An 18,576-nucleotide genomic window follows, 5' to 3' on the forward strand; every position below is an offset into this window, starting at 1 on the left:
CATGTATTCAATTCCTTTCTGAATCTGACATCAGTCTCAAAAAGAGAAAAACAAAACAAATGCCATTTTGGCATGGGACAATGGCTGCAGTGTTTTGCCATATTCCATCGTTATTTATCATTTCATGGTTGGTCTTGTTTCATCTACCCCATGCACCTTAGTATATTATTTCACCTGTAATCCTAGACAGCTTATATTTTAATGTATAAACTCTACACAATGTGTTTTTAAAATGTAAGGGTTCTTTCATAAATCCAATAACTTTAGCACATAAAATCATAATATTTAAAATTATAGGGACTTCCCTGGTCGTCCAATGGTTAACTCCGCGCTCCCAATGCAGGGGGCCCCGGATTCATCCCTGGTCAGGGAACTAGATCCCACATGCATGCCGAAACTAAGTGTTCGCATGCCGCAACTAAGAGTCAGCACGACACAATAAAGATCCCGTGTGCAGCAACTAAGAACGAGCACAGCCAAATAAATAAATAAATATTTAAAAATAAATAAATAAAATTATAAATATGTTAGTGCTGAATTTTCTTGTTGTAGTATTCGTTATTTAGGGAGGATTTATTGCAATCTGGAAACAAAATATATATTTAGCCAATTATTGTGCCTTGTTAGTCTATTAACCTATATGTACCCACTCAGTGTGGGCACACTAGAGCCAAGTAGGTGGAAGGCACTGCAGCCTGTAGACTGTGATGGGCCCACTGCATCTACCAGTCAGTGGAAATTTGTTGTAACCTCCCTAGGGACCCAGGAGGATATGGAGCCCTGAGGCCTGTAGTCCATTTATCCTTCTGCCCCAACCCACTCTTTGCCACTACTGGGGAAGGAAAGGTTTGCATCAGGTAAGAGTCAGCTCTGCTTTCCAACTGCTGAAGCTTATCATATGGGTTTGTCCCCACCAGCTCTGGACCCTGGAAGAGTTGTATAATGTCTTTGTACCTCAAGATAAAAGTTAGCCTAAGTTCAATATAGCTGATTTCACAGATGTACAAAACTCATCTTGGCTTAGCACAGGATGAGTTTTTCTCATTTATAGATACGTTCCTATGTATAGGCAGTGAACTCAGCACCACACAGTGATTCAGGGACCAAGATGCCTTCTATTGTAAACATGTGGCTTTAAGGCTTTCCTGGCACCATCCAGCTGAACAAGAGGAAACAAGAGGAAAGGGAGAAGTCACACCCACTATCACATACCTGACTTCCAATCACATTCTGTTGACAAGAATTAGTCTTTTTGGCCACCCCTGTGTGCATGGGCAGGAAAATGAGGTTGAGCTGTGTGCCCAAGAGAAGACCAAATGAGTCTGGTGAACATATATGCAGTTGGCTGCACTCCGCATACTCTTGAAAAATGACAGCCGTGATAGATTCTATGCCGTGTAAGCAGATAACACAGGAAATGATCCACATAGGACCTTGGTCACAGTGTGTGGCTCAACAAAAGTTACTTATTAATATTAGTTATGTAACAATGATAGTCATAATGAATAATATTAATATCTCAAATTTATTTGCAGACTCACTTGAAGTCACACTTCCTAGTTAAATATACCCATAAGGGACTTCCCTGGTGCCAGTGGTTAAGACTCTGCACTCCCAATGCAGGGAGCCCAGATTCGATCCCTGGTCAGGGAACTAGATCCCATATGCCACAACTAAATATCCCGCATGCCTCAACTAAAGATCCCACGTGCCGCAACTAAGACCCGGAACAGCCAAAAATATATGTGTGTGTGTGTGTGTGTGTGTGTGTGTGTGTGTGTGTGTGTATACACCCATGAATACTCTTCATCGCGCACCTTATACCTTCACTATATATGTTGATCCTTCTGTTTATTAGTGAGACACTGAAAAAGTCTTTTCCCCCATGTCTTCCTGTTCTCACTGTCTTGTAAAACATCAAGAGGTAACTTGCTCTTCTTTCATATCTGGGCTGATGCAGGCAGCTGGAGCCATGAGGCATATTGATAGCTATCATGCAGAGTCATGGTCTCTTCCCTCCGGTAGCTTCTCCAGCTGGCCAGATTCTCCACTGTTCCTCAAAGGCTGTTCCCAATCTTCACCCCTCTACTCAGTACCATGTCTCCATTTTAATATGACAAGCTAACAGACTCTTTATTCCTAAAAAAGGCCCATAATCTTTCCCAGTCCTCCAAATTCCCCAATTTTAGTGGATGGCCCTGACTTCCAAGAGGTTAAGAAGGCTGGAAACAAACTCAGATCCTTCAGTCCCTCTTCTATGAAACCCAACATGCAGCCATAGCCATCCACATGTCTTGTCCATCTGACATTATTTTCATCCCCTGGATTCACCATGCCAACCAATTCAATGAGCTCCGACACTACTATCCTATTCCAAGGTATCGTATCTTGCCTGAGTGTGATTTCCCCACATTTGCGCTGTGCACTGTTCAGCTCGGACTCCTGCACCAGCTCCCAAATCCACACAGACCTTGCTCCAGACCGCCACCACCTCCCACACAGCTGCTCACTCCTCATATAGCCTACTTCATGTTCAAAATGAGGAGTGTGTACTTTTGTCTTTGCTCCTTAACCCTTACACACTCATGTAGAGCTATATCCTCCTTGCCTCTTCCTTTCTCACCTCTGCAGAAGTGGTCCTGACTCTGGCTGAAGCCATTATCTGCATCTGAACCTAAATGTCACCTTCATTTTTTCTCAGGGAACTCACTGCTTCACTTATTTCCTGCCTCTGGTAACTTCATTCTCTCTATGATCAACATTTTAAAATGCTCATGTTGTTGAGAATGGGAAAAATATAACAAACATAAAATATTCTCAAATATATAATGAATGGCCTCTAAATGGTGTTGACTGTATTTCAGCTGCCCAAACACACTTCCTGGAGAAGTTGTCTCATCCTAGGAATGGATCAGGATGGTCGAATATTTTCACACATTCATAAATCAATTTTAAAGAGAAGCTGCTTACAAACATACTGTATAAATAAACTCTTTCCCCAGTGGGGCTTTCTGCAAACGTGAGGGTCACTGGTCAGAAGTGTTCTACCTGTTTTCCATGCTGCCCATCCAACTGCACCAGATACTCACAGTCCTTGTCACACTTGGAGCATTTGAGATACTACTTTATGATTTTTATTCTGTTACTAAACTTCGGGATGAATTGTTTGGATAAATACCCTCCTGTGCTGATATTCATTGATTTTCCATCTTGAACTCCAACCTGAAATATATCAATAAAGCAAATCATTGCCCTTTCCCCTATATTTCTTGAAAATAAACGTCTATGCTGGAAGTTAGAGAATGGGACAAAAATAAAGCCCCCGTCCACTCAGATATTTCAATGATATCTAACATGACACACCAGATGATATCAATGATATCTATCTGACACACCAGAGAGAATAGAGTCCAAACACAGAGGCATAAACAGAGAGTGATAAGGGAATATGTTAAATGTGAAAAATGGTAGACTCAGAAAGAGAGAAAGGCATTCTAGATTCAGAGCCATCATTTTGAGCCTATATTCATGTGAAAAGGTCACACTTTGTCTAACTGCCTTGGTTCTCCAAACTACAACTACCATGAATTTACTGCCATTTTAATCAGCTTAAGATGGGCAATTTATAGTGCTGCATTAAGGAAAAACAATAGGAATGCCAACAAAATAATGTAAATGCCCCTAGGGCAAACAAAGATTTAGACATCGGCTTTTACGCAGGGTCTGTGAATACATTCAGTCATTTATGGGGCACTGGAAGTGCTGTCCCTGGAAACCACTGCGTGTGCTCTTCATTTCCTCTAACACAGATGGTCATATCTGGTCTCTGAAGCTCAGCTTTAGAGGAAAAGTGTTTTTCAACCTAATTGACAGCTTTTCTTAGCCAAAACACAGTAGTATATTTACCTTCAGTGAACTTAAGAAGAATAATTTGCCATTAAAAAAATAAAGTACCGGGCTTCCCTGCTGGTGCAGTGGTTGAGAGTCTGCCTGCCAATGCAGGGGACACGGGTTCGAGCCCTGGTCTGGGAAGATCCCACATGCCGCGGAGCAACTCGGCCCGTGAGCCACAACTACTGAGCCTGCACGTCTGGAGCCTGTGCTCCACAACAAGAGAGGCCGCGATAGTGAGAGGCCCGCGCACTGCGATGAAGAGTGGCCCCCACTTGCCGCAACTAGAGAAAGCCCTCGCACAGAAACGAAGACCCAATACAGCCAAAAAAAAAAAAAAAAAAAATCAATCAATCAATAAATAATTTAAAAGGGGTATATTTATTTAAAAAATACATAAATAAATAAAGTACCTATTTAAATTGTTATGACGGTAAACACCTCCACCTTAGAGAAGACGCCATTGTTCGGGAACCATTGACCGAAACTGCCCGCCTTGGCCAGGCATGATAGATAATAACCGCTTGCAGGAGTTGTCTCGCTTGCAGGAGTTGTCTCACGGCAGGAGGTCCTGATAAGGAACATGGTGCTGCTGCCAAAAATCAGGAGAGGTCAGAAGGAGGGAGGAGGGGACTTCCCTGGCGGTCCAGTGGTTGAGACTCTGCATTTCCAATGCAGGGGGTGCGGGTGGGGAAGTAAGATCCCATATGCCTCCGGGCATGACCAAAAAAAAAAAAAAAAAGAAAGAGGGAGAGAGAGGAGACGCCAGCCCAGAATATGTCTTGTAAAACTAACCAGAAAGTTCGGTGCTTTGACCACCTAGAGGGGTGGGATAGGGAGGGTGGGAGGGAGATGCAAGAGGGAAGAGATATGGGGATATACGTATACGTATAGCTGATTCACTTTGTTATACAGCAGAAACTAACACACCATTGTAAAGCAATTATACTCCAATAAAGATGTTAAAAAAAAAAACAAAACTAAACAGAAGAATTCAGAAGAGGCCTAAAGGAGGGAGGAGATGCCAGTCCATATGTCCTGCCAATTTCCCAGAAACCCTCATGCAGGAATCCATCTTGGCTGAGAGATGCACGTGCCACCAGGAAGGACCCTGAGCCAGACCAAATATGGGCACGAGCAAGATGAACGGCCAGAGAGAACCTGGAAAGCTAACCCCATCACCATAAAACCTGAGACTGGGAGCCACATGGCAGAGCAGTTCTCCTGGGATCCCTTTCCCTGCTGCTCTCCTCCCGGGCGCCCCTTCCCAATAAAGTCTTTTGCTTTGTCAGTACGTGTGTCTCCTCAGACAATTCATTTCTGGGTGTTAGACAAGACCCCACTCTCAGACCCTGAAAGGGGTCCCCCTTCCGGTAACACCATAACAGATATAGACAGATAATAAATGGAGATAGAGAAATGGTCCTTTTGGAGCCTATGCTGAAGATCCCTCAACTTCCTTTTCATCTGGGATCCTAGAATAGAGTATCCCTACAATATCCTAAAACGTCTTCACGCTTCCTACAAGGATCTTTTCTACAAAGACTTACTTGGGCTAATTCACCACAACTTACCCAGAAACATACCTTTTGACAGGTTTTTCTACCAGCAACTAAGCCTCTTTCCCTTCCTCCAGTAAGATGGTCACATCTGCCTTAGTGCTATGAAAAAGCTATAGTCCTCAGGGAGGAGAGGCCATCACAAGAAGGATTAGAGGGAAAATTGAAAGATATTGTTGAAATGGGAAGATAAGCTTCAGAAATAGCAAAGTGGAGCTGCCTGTTTCCTTGGGAACATGGACTAGAAATTCGGGCATTTACCTAAGAGGTTCCCTGGCAATTCAGAGTGGCAGAAAATTAGAAACAACAGGTTCTCATATTACTGCAAGTCACATCCATGTATAAATCTCTGTGAGCAGAATCTGGCCTTTGACATTCTTTATGAAAGAAGTCTATGACCACATCAGTCCAGAGACTGCAGCTCACTTCAGATGCCAATCTCAAGTAGTAGGTCCCCAAGTTGCCCACAACTTCTCTCCAACTTGGCTACAAATTGGAGGTTCCCCATGACCTCCTCCCCTTTGGATCAAATTATTTGCTACAGCGGCTCACAGAACACAGGGAAACATTACTTATGTTTACCACTTTACTGAAGGATAGGATAAAGGATACCAATGAACAGCCAAATGGAAGAAATGTATAGGGCAAGGTACTGAAACCAAGCAGGACCCTTTGTGTCCCCTGTTTCTTATTTGTAGGAGATAGGCTTCCTTCAGCCTCCTAGACATTCCCTGAGTTCCAAAGAACAGATTCAAACAATTGCTAATCAGGGAAGTGAGGGGATGCAGAAACAAAGGAAGAGCAGTCAAGAAACAAGAGTGCGGCAATGCAGCAAGATCCTGGTTCCTGCTCAAGGGATATACATAATCCTGCATAATGCTGCAGAACTCAGTATCTTTGAGTTCTTCTGCAGCAACTAAGGCCCTTACCCAGGTGGAAGATGGCAACTTCAGGTTGAGCACAGATTCCCACCCTGTTACCTCACTACCAACCAGTCAGAAGAAAGTCACACACCCTGCAGCTCTCACCCCAAATTTTGCCTATAAAAACTTCTCCCCTGAGAGTTTGGGATCAACATGTACACACTGCTATATTTAAAATGGATAACCAACAAGGACCTACTGTATAGCACAGGGAACTCTGCTCAATGTTATGTGGCAGGCTGCATGGGAGAGGAGTTTGGGGGAGAATGGATGCGTGTATATATATGGCTCAGTCCCTTTGCAGTGCACCTGAATTTATCACAACATTGTTAAATCTTGGCTTTCAGATTTTTTAATGTCTCCAAACTGGGGTAAATAGAGCAGACTTGTTTGGGGCCATTTAATGTTGAGTCTCAGCAGGGGGTCCATTTGGCCCACTCAATCTTTGGTAGTGCTGGATTAAAACTTTTGTTTCAACCCCATCAATATCTACTAGATTCAACCCATTTCTTTTTGGTCGCTTGGCTTGGCTTGTGGGATATCAGTTCCCTGACCAGGGTTTGAACCAGGGCCCTTGGCAGTGAGAGCACGGAGTCCTAACCAGTGGACCGCCAGGGAATTCCCTAGATTCATCCCATTTCTGAATAGCCATCTGAAGATTTCCCAACTGCTAGGACAAGTCATATTACTCGTTCCTTTATGTTTCCTCTTTGTTTCGGTCATATTAGTATTTCCTTTATTCACCTCATTTCTTAAAAACTTAAAAAAAATTTTCACCTTCTGGGGAAGAGTCCCTTGACGCTGATAAAAACATTGTTAATTAATAAGAGACTGGGAAGAGTCCTAGGGGAGAGTCAAGGGACTCTTCTCAATCTCTTATTAATATGTTTGTATCAGCATTTGTTTTTGTTTTTTTTAAAATATTAATGTATTTTATATCATTTAGGGTTTTATTGGAGAAGAAAAATCAGGTTGGGTGACATGGACTAAGAGGATTTTAAGGATTTTTTTTAAAAATAAATTTATTTATTTATTTTTGGCTGTGTTGGGTCTGCGTTTCTGTGCGAGGGCCTTCTCCAGTTGCGGCAAGTGGGGGCCACTCTTCATCGCGGTGCGCCGGCCTCTCACCGTCGCGGCCTCTCTTGCTGCGGAGCACAGGCTCCAGACGCGCAGGCTCAGTAGTTGTGGCTCACGGGCCCAGCTGCTCTGAGGCATGTGGGATCTTCCCAGACCAGGGCTCGAACCCGTGTCCCCTGCATTGGCAGGCAGACTCTCAACCACTGCGCCACCAGGGAAGCCCTGTATCAGCATTTGTAATACCCATGAAGGGAAACTGAGACAGCAAGCATTTCCATAAGGTTTCCCTGAACTGTTTTTGGTTTTTGCAACAAGGTCATATGGGGTGCCCATGTGAAAGGAGCTCCTTGAACTACGGCATTTACCATGACCTGGGTAATGAGCATATTCAGCTGGTGAGTATCCCTGTCATCATAAAGCCAGTCCCACACGGCTTGCATACAAAGCATAGCATCTGCTTCGCCTGGGATGCTCCACCTGGCATTCACTGGGGGAGATGGACCTTCTCCCTTCTCAGGCTAAACAGACTTTACAGTGGCTTTTATCCAGTCCACCAGGCTGGCTGTTCCCTCAGCAACAACCTCCTGTGTGTCTGGATCACATATAGACATCTGTGATTATTTCACAGTGACTGTGGGTCCTGCTGTAACCCAAACACGCTCTTCCATTCTGCAGCACTTGAAACCAAACACATAGCCCCCAAATTATTTACTCTCATAATCCATTTTAGCAAAGGTTCCTCAGGAAGCTGATGATGCTGATCCACAAAATGTAACAACTCCTTCACACTGTCAACTGGGGGAAAAAAAAAAAAGGATTTCATACAACTTTCTCCATCTAATAGATATTAATATGTTTTAATTATGATCTGTATGTTTTTACACTGGATTGAATCCTTCCCTTGCAGACAGGCTACTGCCTCTTCTGTGGCTAATGTCTTTTTGGAAAAGATTATCCCTACCTGGGGAACTCCTCTCGAACTTCATAATGATCGAGGAACAATTTTACTGGTCAGGTGCTTCAACATGTCTGTGCTGTTTGGTCAGTTTTACAATATTTTCACTGTGCTTACTGCTCTCAATCCTCTGATTTAGTCAAATGCACTAACAGCTTTATTAAAACTCAGTTGGCAAGATTTGTAGAGGCCCTGCAAACACCGTGGCCAAAAGCATTGCCATTGGTCCTTCTAAATCTCAGATCCCTCACTTTGGGACTCGTAAACTCTCACCCTCTGGGATAGTCACAGGATGCACAATTCACTTGGCTCCTGCTTCTTTTGACCCACAATTGATAAGAGATACTCCAATTTAGCAAAGGCCTGATTGCTTCTATTAAAAATAACCATGTTTTGGTAGAGCAATCTTTTCATAGTGTGCCCTCAGAAGACAAATATCTTAAGCATCACATTTTGCAACCTGGAAATTTCACCTATTGGAAAAGACACCTCCAGAAGAACGCTCTTCAACCTGGCTGGGAAGGCCCCTATTAAGTACTGCTACCCAGCCCTTGTGCCACGAAACTCCAAGGAACAGACTCTTGGATTCACATGACACCTAAAGAAAGTGCTGAATCCTGACTGGATCTGCACATCATTGGTGACCTGAGAGGAAAGATTTCCCTGAATTGAAGCAGAGGACATCTGATGAGACAGCTTTCCCAAGATATCTGGACCAGGCCTGTCAGAAGTTTGTCACCAACCATTTGGTGGTAGGATAATGCTTCATAAGATCTCCAATGTTTATGATCTTGATAACATGGACGTCAGATAAAAAGTGCCTAAGACTTGAATGTGACCTTAATAGGTTTCTAATCTGTGTACTTTTCCTCGGACCTGAGACACTGCACCCAGGAAATGTCTTTCCTGACATAGAGGAACAAAAAGTCACTGAATTTTGGGAATTTCCTGGCGGTCCAGTGGTTAGGACTCGGCGCTTTCACAGCCAAGGGCCCAGTTTGGTCTCTGGTCTGGGAACTAGGATCCCACAACCCTCCTGCCTCAGCAACGGGGGTGGGGAGGAAGGGAGGAGAATGTGAAAAATTAATAAACAGAATCTTTGGACTTCCCTGGTGGTGCAGTGGTTAAGAATCCGCCTGCCAATGCAGGGGACACGGGTTCGAGCCCTGGTCCGGGAAGATCCCACATGCCGCGGAGCAACTAAGCCCGTGCGCCGCAATTACTGAGCCTGTGCTCTAAAGCCCAAGAGCCACAACTACTGAGCCCACGTGCTGCAACTACTGAAGCCCTTGAGCCTAGAGCCTGTGCTCCGCAACAAGAGAAGCCACCGCAATGCGAAACCCGCGCACCGCAACGAAGAGTAGCCCTCGCTCGCCGCAACTAGAGAAAGCCTGCACACAGCAACGAAGACCCAATGCAGCCAAAACTTTTAAAAAATAAAATAAAAACAGAAACTTCAATTAAATAGAGTTGGGAGACCAGAAGGGGGAGCTCTCATGACCTGCACTGATAGCAGAACCCAAGAGGAAGAAGAAAGACTGCTCTTCTTTCCTGTCAAGGACTCAGCCAATGAAAAGCCTCAGACTCTGTTTACTACAGCCCTCCCAACTTCCTTTTCTTTCCTGTAAAAGCATTCTCTTTCCCTTGCTGGGTAGGGACTTGCAAGTGGCTCAACATGGTTGCAGATTCTCTGCAATTCTCAGCTGATCCCAAATAAACCCATCTTTGCTGGAGATATATCTGGCAGTCTATTCGTTTCAGGTCAACACTTCACCTGAATAATAAATGAAGTACAAACCTAACTTTAGCTCATCTTTTTACCAATGAACACATCATCCGATCAATTACTTCATCTATTTTTTTAAATAAATAAATAAATATAAAATAAATAAACATATTTGGCTGCGCCAGGTCTTACTTACGGCACGCGGGATCTTCGTTGCCGCATGCAGGATCTTTCTTTTCTTTTTTAATTGCAGCATGCGGGATCTAGTTCCCTGACCAGGGATCAAACCCATGCCTCCTGCATTGGGAGCGCAGAGTCTTAATCACTGGACCACCAGGGAAATCCCTCAATTACCTCATCTTCCTCTTTTTGCCATAAAAACCCCTCTCCTGTAATTGAGACAATAATTGGGTTTCTACCTAAACCTGTGTGCCCCAAACTGCAATTCTTTGATCTCAAATAAGCTCTTTGCCTCTTGAAGTGGACTCCTGTTTCCTAGGTTGGCGGAAGAAATAATTTAGGGTTTGGGGTTTTTTTTTTTGCGGGGGGTGGGGAGCTCAAAGCTATACAGAGGCTCCTAGTCGAAAACTAAGAAAACTTTTAAAATCTGTGATAGAAAGAGGAGCATTGAGAGAGAACAATACTTTTAAGTCTTTTAGTAGCCTCCACACTTTGCTATACTGAAAGGAATTGCAGATTCGGACCCTAAAGGAATGTAAGGTGGGAACTGTCACAAGCAAGGCAGACACTTGAATCTAGTAAGAAAGTGCTTCAGGAAGATTTGGAAAACACTAGCTCAACTGGGAGACAACTTGATAATTTCCAACAGCCAACACGGTCCTGTTTCCAGGCTCCTTCTTTGAGAAGGTCCATGTCCTGAAAAGGCAGATCTCTGGCATATAAAAGCAATAATGAGAAACCAGGATTCCCCTCCACCTGTGTGACAAACCAGAATGAAAAAGCATCCTGGGAATTGCTCTCTGGGGCTCTCATCTTTCCTAGACCTAACAAGGGCCTCCTGGGCACAAGTGAGCACTTCCCTGGTGCTCCCTGCATGAAAACCATCAATTCTATACAGAAGAGACAGACTCATAAGACACTAGTATTAAGCATGTTAAACATTAGCTCTTTCAATCTTCACCATTCTGCAGGGTAAGCATTCCTCTATTGTCAAATTCGTGTTTTTCTTTTTTAATGATGAGAAAACTGGAGGTCTGGGTTACTGAAGGCACTCATCCAAAGTTAATACCTTGTAAAGAGTCCGCGCCAAAACTGCCTACCAAAACCAACAGCAGATGCCATTCATGTGAGCACAAACTGGGTACAAAACATGTGATGCGCTCTGGCCCATTGCATGTCTTAACAGCTTCAGAGGATGAGCATTATCCTTGCTCCCCTTGTGTACAGCTAGAGACAAGGAGACACGGAAAAGTCAGGCCCTGCCTGATGTCATACCACCACCCCAGTGCACTTGACCGAGTCTAAAAGCTCTGGGAAAATCCTCTGAAGATATTTTTTTTTTATTCTTTAGTGACTTACTAACTGTAGAGCGTTGAGAAGCATATTCCAAAGACAGGGAAAAGTACATGTGAAGGACAAGTAGTGGGAAGGGGTGTGAGCATTCAGGAAACTGAGGTAGAGGGTGGAGAGAGAATGAAGGACACTTTGTGTCAAGATGCTGAACTGAGCAGATACAATTATTTGTGGAGACGTTAACTTAGCTGACCCATAAACCCAATGTAGTATATTTGTAAATTTCAAATCTTTAGAAATTAAATTTTAGTCTTCTATAAACTACAATACTGTGATAATTTTTTTCCATGGTAGTAGAAGATGTACTTTCTGTTTTAAAATTGAAATTATGAAATCACTGTTGTTTGTTCAAAAAGTCATCCTGGTAGGGATACTGTAGAAACTTTCAAAAATATAATTTATAAATATCTATATACATAAACCAAATGTTTAAAGACACTTGAAAGTATGCAAAAGCTCTGAGAGTTTCCTGTTTCTTCTTACCTGGTAACCTAGAAGTCAAGGCCATTATTAAAAATTATACTTTTTCAATTTTTCCTTGAGAAAACAGCTTTGAGCAAGATTGTGTTTAGCAATGTAAAGAGCTGACTACATCGAAACCATTAGAAGTCTAATATTTCTTTCCTTTACTAGGTTAGTATAATTTCTTACATTTTTCAGTGTCTTTTTCAAAAACTTTTTTTTTTTTTGGTTGTATTGTTTTTAACCCTTAAACTCTATAAAGTTTCATTAATCTTCAAATCCTTTTCAGGAAACATCTAAGAGATTTTTCAACCGATATTCCTGTTTTTCTCATCTCAGTCAGAAGTGACTGATCCCTGGACTGTGTGTGCACAGAAGAGATATGAATGTTCTAATAAACTTTCTTTTCGAACCTGGGATTTAGGAAGTCTTTGACAATGCCAGAGATTAGAACACAACCAAGTTGAATGTCCATGGAGGAGGGCTTCCTCCATGTGGAAATTGCAAATTCAAGGGACACTGAGCAGGAATTCCCTGGCAGTCCATTGGTTAGGACTCCGCACTTCCACTGCAGGGGGCTCGGGTTCGATCCCTGGTTAGGGAACTAAGATCCTGCACGCCGTGCTGCGTGGCCAAAAAAAAAAAAAGGACACTGAGCTACTTCAGCCAGCTTAGGAGAATACTGAAGAGGAAAAGAAAAGAAAGGAAAGGTGGTGGGATATAAGAAGAAAAGGGGCAAGGTTTAGGCAGATTCACCAGTGAGGAAGTTTTAACTTATTCGTAAATTATCTAAAGCAAGTCCCCCTAAGTGTTACTAGGAGGGGAGGGGAGGGGAGGGGAAGAGAGGGGAGGGGAGGGGAGGAAATTCTGATTAACCAATGGCCCACTTTCTATACACGGTGTAATGAGGCTTCCAAATGCAATTTAGAATAACAGTGCCTCCTTGAAAGATGTTAGTCAAGGGTATCTTCTTAAGTGGATCCATTAGTTGCTAAAATGTCAATAACCTAAAATAGAAAATGAAATACAACAAACTAAATGCTGTATGAAATAAAAACTTGTGTAATCACAGTCAAAAACTATTTCAAATCAATTTATAACACAGAATTTTGACTACACGTATTTTGTGGAATGTGTCCTAAGACCTGTGGAAATAAAGGCCAACCACATGAGAACACTCAAAGCCTATTTATTCAGAGCTACAAATCATGGCTTGACAGTGCTGAATATCTAGACCTGAGAAGTGATCAAGAATCTTAACGATTAAACTTTAAAAGTAGATGCTGTATCTGGCCACTACGTTGTGTACAGTACACAAAATATTTATGAAATACTCCCGTATTCAAAAACACTAATTTTGATAGCAAAGAAGTCACATTACTGAAGAATGAATAAAGTTCCAACATAAGTTTTTGTTGTTTCACTATCTTCTTAATTGCTAGAAAAAAAGAGAAACTGCTGGGACTTCCCTGGTGGCGCAGTAAATAAGACTACATGCTCGCAATGTGGGGAGCCCCGGTTCGATCCCTCATCAGCGAACTAGATCCCACATGCATGCTGCAACTAAGAGTTCACATGCCACAACTAAGGAGCCCACCTGCTGCAACTAAGGAGCCCACCTGCTGCAACTAAGACTGGGTGCAACCAAATAAAAATGAATAATAAGCCTGTCTCCTTAAAAAAGAGAAAGAGAGAGAGAGAGAGAGAGAGAGAGAGAGAGAGAGAGAGAAACTGCCAAAATTCTTTTTTTGTTTTTAATTCTTTTTATTTATATATTTATTTTTGGCTGCAGATTGCGGGATCTTAGTTCCCTGACCAGAGAACTAACCTGGGCCCTCAGCAGTGAAAGTGCAGAGTCTTAACCACTGGACCACCAGGAAATTCCCCAAAATTCATTTTAAAAAACAAGCAATAGATATGCACAGATATTTTACCAAAACCAACATACAACTGGCAAATACAGGCATACTTTGTTTTATTGCACTCCGCTTTACTGCACTTTGCAGATGTTTGTTTGTTTGTTTTTAATTGAAGGTTTCTGGCAACTCTATATTGAGCAAGTCTACTGGTGCCATATTTCCAACAGCATTTGCTTGCTTCACGTCTGTGTCACATCTTGGTAATTCTTGTAATACTGCAAACATTATCATCATTATTATATTTCTTATGGTGATCTGTGATCTCTGATGTTACTACTGCAAAAACCTTACAACTAGCTGAAGGCTCAGATGATAGTCAACATTTTAAGCAATAAAGTATTTTAAAATTAAGGTATGTATTTTTTTTAGACATAATGCTATTGCACACCTAACAGACTACAGTATATCGTAAACATTACTTTTACATGCGCTAGAAAACCAAAAACTTCATGTGACTTGCTTTATTGTGATACTGGCTTTATTGCAGTGGTCTAAAACCCAACTCATCATATTTCTGAGGTATGCCTGTAAACAAATGAAAAAATGCTCAACATCATGCAACATCAGGGAAAGGCAACTAAACCATAGTGGGATACAGTTACATACTTATTAAAAAGGTCAACATTTTAAAAGACTAACCATACCCACTACTGGCAAGGATATGGAAAAACTGTATGTCTCATACACTGCTGGCAGGAATACCAAAGATCACAACTTGCAATTTCTTAAAAAGTTATCTACCCACTTACCCTGTAACTCAGGCATTGCACCCGCCCCCACCCCCCACCCCACCCCACCAAATTAACACAAGATAAATGAAACATATGTATGCGAAGAACTAGATTCAAATATCTTAGCAGGTTTATTTGCAACAATCAGAAACTGGAAAGAACTCAAATATGCATAAAAAGACAAAAGAATAAACAAATAGTGGTGCACCCACAAACTGTCATACTTCTAAGCAATACAAAAAAAAAAAAAAAAACTACTCATTTAAGCACCATTGATGACTATCAAAATGAGTAAGCCACATGAGGCTACTCAAAGGAAAAAAAGTGTAAACACTTTATGAGTAGAATCATACAATTCTAAAATGGAAGCTAACCTATTATAATGGAAAGTAAACCAATGCTTGCCTGGAGAGCAGAGATAGTACAGAAAGAAACATTATTAAAGGGCATGAAGTAAACCAGAGGATGATGGAGAGGCTCATTATTATGATTGTGGTGGTGGTTTTATGGATTTACATGAATGTCAAAACTTGTCAAAACGTTAAGTTTAAATATAATCAGTTTGTTGTATGTCACTTATACCTTACTAAAGCTCTGAAAATATGATTCAAAACAGAAAGCTAGATTTCCTACAATTCTGGAAAATTAGTTTGGCAAACCTCTACTGACTCCACCAACTCTTTCCTCATGTCTGGGAGGGATACCTTGCCTTAGTGGTGGCAAATATCAGAAGCAAAAAGGCAATTTCCACCAAATTCAATGGGAATGCAGGCTGGGTTACAAAGGGCACAACTCGTCTTCACTATCCTCATTTTCCTACACAGCAAGAGATTTGAGGTGAACACGCACACATGCTACAGGAATCCACAGAACATTTATAATTTTTTCCTCTCACAACAGCCTCCCTACAAAAGATACACAGTTCTGGAGGCCATGAGAATTTCTGCACCTGCTCATCCTTCATAGCTATAGGGACTGGAACATTGTGGAGGTCCCTTCAAAACAGCCACATTCCAACAAGCTTGTGGCAGTCTCTTCCCCTCCCTACAATACCAGTGTTCCTGTAACAAATGATTCCCCTGCCCGTACAATCATATAACCTATGCTGCCACTATCTGGAATTCTGGACATGAGGGTACATGGCTCCAATGCAAGACCTGGGAAAGATTTCCCTTACCACCTGGACACAATGCAATACTCCCCGTGAACAAGACAATTTCTTCCTGCTTTAAGAAGCACCAAAGGTTATCACAACAGCCCCTCTACAGATTGACCTCTGAACCAACAAAATACCAACACATCCAGGTTACAAATAAGGATCACATCCCTGCAGTCTTTTCTTGGAGGCCTTGGGCAGCAATGCCAACTAGGACAAAACTAGAGAGAAGTATACTCTACATCATATTGTTCCCTCTGAGGTGCACAGAATTTGGGATCCCACAAGAAAGCTCTTTAGCCCTGTTGTCACAACTCAGTTGTTTTCAAATCACCACAGTGTACAGAATCCCAAGATTAAAGGAGCTTAAAGAGTAAGGCCTCCATTTTCACACAAACCAGTACAGTGGGAAGCAGGCTATTCCTGGGCTGGAGACATGAAGCACAGGAAAATCCCAACACAGCAGTCACGTGAGACCAACAACATCCCTGAAAAAAGTAGTCCCGGTTGTAAGTCACCAGCAGAGTCCTCTAGGCCAAAAATTGGTCAGATCAGTGATGTAACCCATCAAACGAATTAGAAAGGAATGAGTGCTCAGGATTATAAAGGCTCTCACAAACAGGACAACATCAAGGTCTCCTTCCCTGGACTCGCTGGGGTGGTTCAATGATGCACATCATGAACACCTGCCACATGGTAGTAGTGAAATAAATGGCTTTTGCTATGGAACTGGCAATGATGTAAATCTGGTAAGGGCCCTGGGCAGGTTAAGAAATGCACTGAAGCTCCCATAAACCTGGAATTTAAGTGGTTTATTGGGTGTATTGGCAGATAGCAGCCTCATAAGGGATCTCCCCAGTGTTATACTGAACAATCCATCCCTGGACAACTACTCTTTTTCTGAAGTGAACTTTGCGGTATCCAATGAAATAAGACTGAAGGCTGTGAACTCTCCAGTATGAAATGAGGCTACAGTTTTGGCTAAATGTTTCCCACACTTATCACATCCATAAGCCCATTAACCAATGTGAACATTATGGTGTTCTATGAGACTGGAGTTTTAGGTAAAGGATTTCCAACATTTCCTACAACATAAGGACTTTCTGCAGTGTGAACACTCCTGTGTTTAATGAACCTGGAGTTTTTAGCAAAGGATTTCCCACATTCACAGCACTCATATGGCTTTGATCTAGTGTGAGTTCTCTGATGTTGAAAAACAAAGCTTGGGCTAACCAACTTCCCAAATTTTCTTTACTTATAAGACTTTTCTCCAATGAACTCTCTGATGTCGAAGGACTGAAGAACTTTGGGCAAATGCTTTCCCACACTCACTGCACTCATAAGGCCTTTCTCCAGTGTGAATTCTCCTGTGTTTAATAAAGGTTGAATTATCAGCAAAGGATTTCCCACATTCAGTGCACTCATAAGGCCTTGAACCAGTGTGAAGTCTCTGATGTTGATGAAGAGCAGAGCTTTGATTAAAAGTTTTCCCACATTTGCTGCACTCATAAGGCCTTTCTCCAGTGTGAATTCTCTGATGTTGAAGGAGTGCAGAGTTTTGGCTAAATGATTTCCCGCATTCGTTGCATTTATATGGCCTTTCCCTGGTGTGAACTCTCTGATGTATAATGAGGTGGGATTTCTTGCTAAAGAATTTCCTACATTCCCCACACTCATATGGCCTTTCTCCAGTGTGAACTCTCTGGTGTTCAATGAGATGGGACTTGTTGCTAAGTAATTTCCCACATTTCCCACACTTATAAGGTCTTTCTCTAGTATGGACTCTCCAATGTTGAATAAGGTTGGGCTTCTGCCTAAATGATTTTCCACACTCCCCACACTCATAAGGCCTTTCTCCAGTGTGAACTCTCTGATGTTGGAGGAGTGAAGAGCTTTGGCAAAATGCTTTTCCACATTCACTGCATTTATAAGGCCTTTCTCCAGTATGAACTCTCCTATGTTTAATGAGTCTGGAGTTTACAGCAAAGGATTTTCCACATTCAGTGCACTCATAAGGCTTTGATCCACTGTGAAGTCTCTGATGCTGAAGGAGCAGAGAGTTTTGCGTAAAAGTTCTACCACATTCATTGCACTCATAAGGCCTTTCCCAAGTGTGAATTCTCCAATGTTGAAGGAGGGTAGAGCTTTGGCTAGACGATTTTGCATATTCATCACATTCATATGGCTTTTGTTTCATGTGAACTCTCTTGTGTGTAAAGAGGTTGGAGCACTGAGTAAATGATTTCCCACATTCTGTACATTCATAAGGCCTATCTCTAGTGTTACTTCTCTGGTGTTCAATGAGGTTGGACTTTCTGTTAAATAATATCCCTTGTTCCCCAGGTTCAAAAGTTCTTTCTCCATTGTAAACTTTCTGATGTTGACTGAGGTTACAGCTTCTCTCACACTGATTACACATAAAACATCTTTCTCTAGTGAGGAGTCTCTGGTGCCGAACAAGTGTGTGTTTGGGGCTGAAAGCTTTTGTGCATTCTTCCCAGTTATGATAAGTTTTTCCCCTCTGAAAGGCCACCCCACACTCGGTTCTGCTGTTTGACCTCTCCCAGGTGTGAGTGGCCCATTGCTGGAGAAATTGAGAACTGGCCAAGAAGTCCTTCCCAACCACCCTGAAGACTAATGGCTT

The 18,576-nt window shown here is 42.3% G+C and overlaps 1 protein-coding gene across 2 annotated transcripts in view; it reads right to left on the minus strand.

Moving 5' to 3' along the window:
- LOC132352997 (zinc finger protein 256-like) overlaps positions 1–18,576 on the minus strand; it is a 35,811-nt gene that overhangs the window by 12,108 nt on the left and 5,127 nt on the right. The window contains exon 3 of one of the 2 annotated variants that reach the window (XM_059903831.1): positions 4,254–4,483. The exons of the other annotated variant lie outside the window; for it this stretch is intronic. Coding sequence (XP_059759814.1) covers positions 4,317–4,483 — 167 coding nt within the window. The 3' untranslated portion in view covers positions 4,254–4,316. Of the gene's footprint in view, positions 1–4,253; positions 4,484–18,576 lie in introns of those variants that run through there. 2 annotated transcript variants of the gene reach the window in all.

This window comes from Balaenoptera ricei, chromosome 19 (assembly GCF_028023285.1).
Source record: "Balaenoptera ricei isolate mBalRic1 chromosome 19, mBalRic1.hap2, whole genome shotgun sequence".
NCBI classification, from domain to species: domain Eukaryota; kingdom Metazoa; phylum Chordata; class Mammalia; order Artiodactyla; family Balaenopteridae; genus Balaenoptera; species Balaenoptera ricei.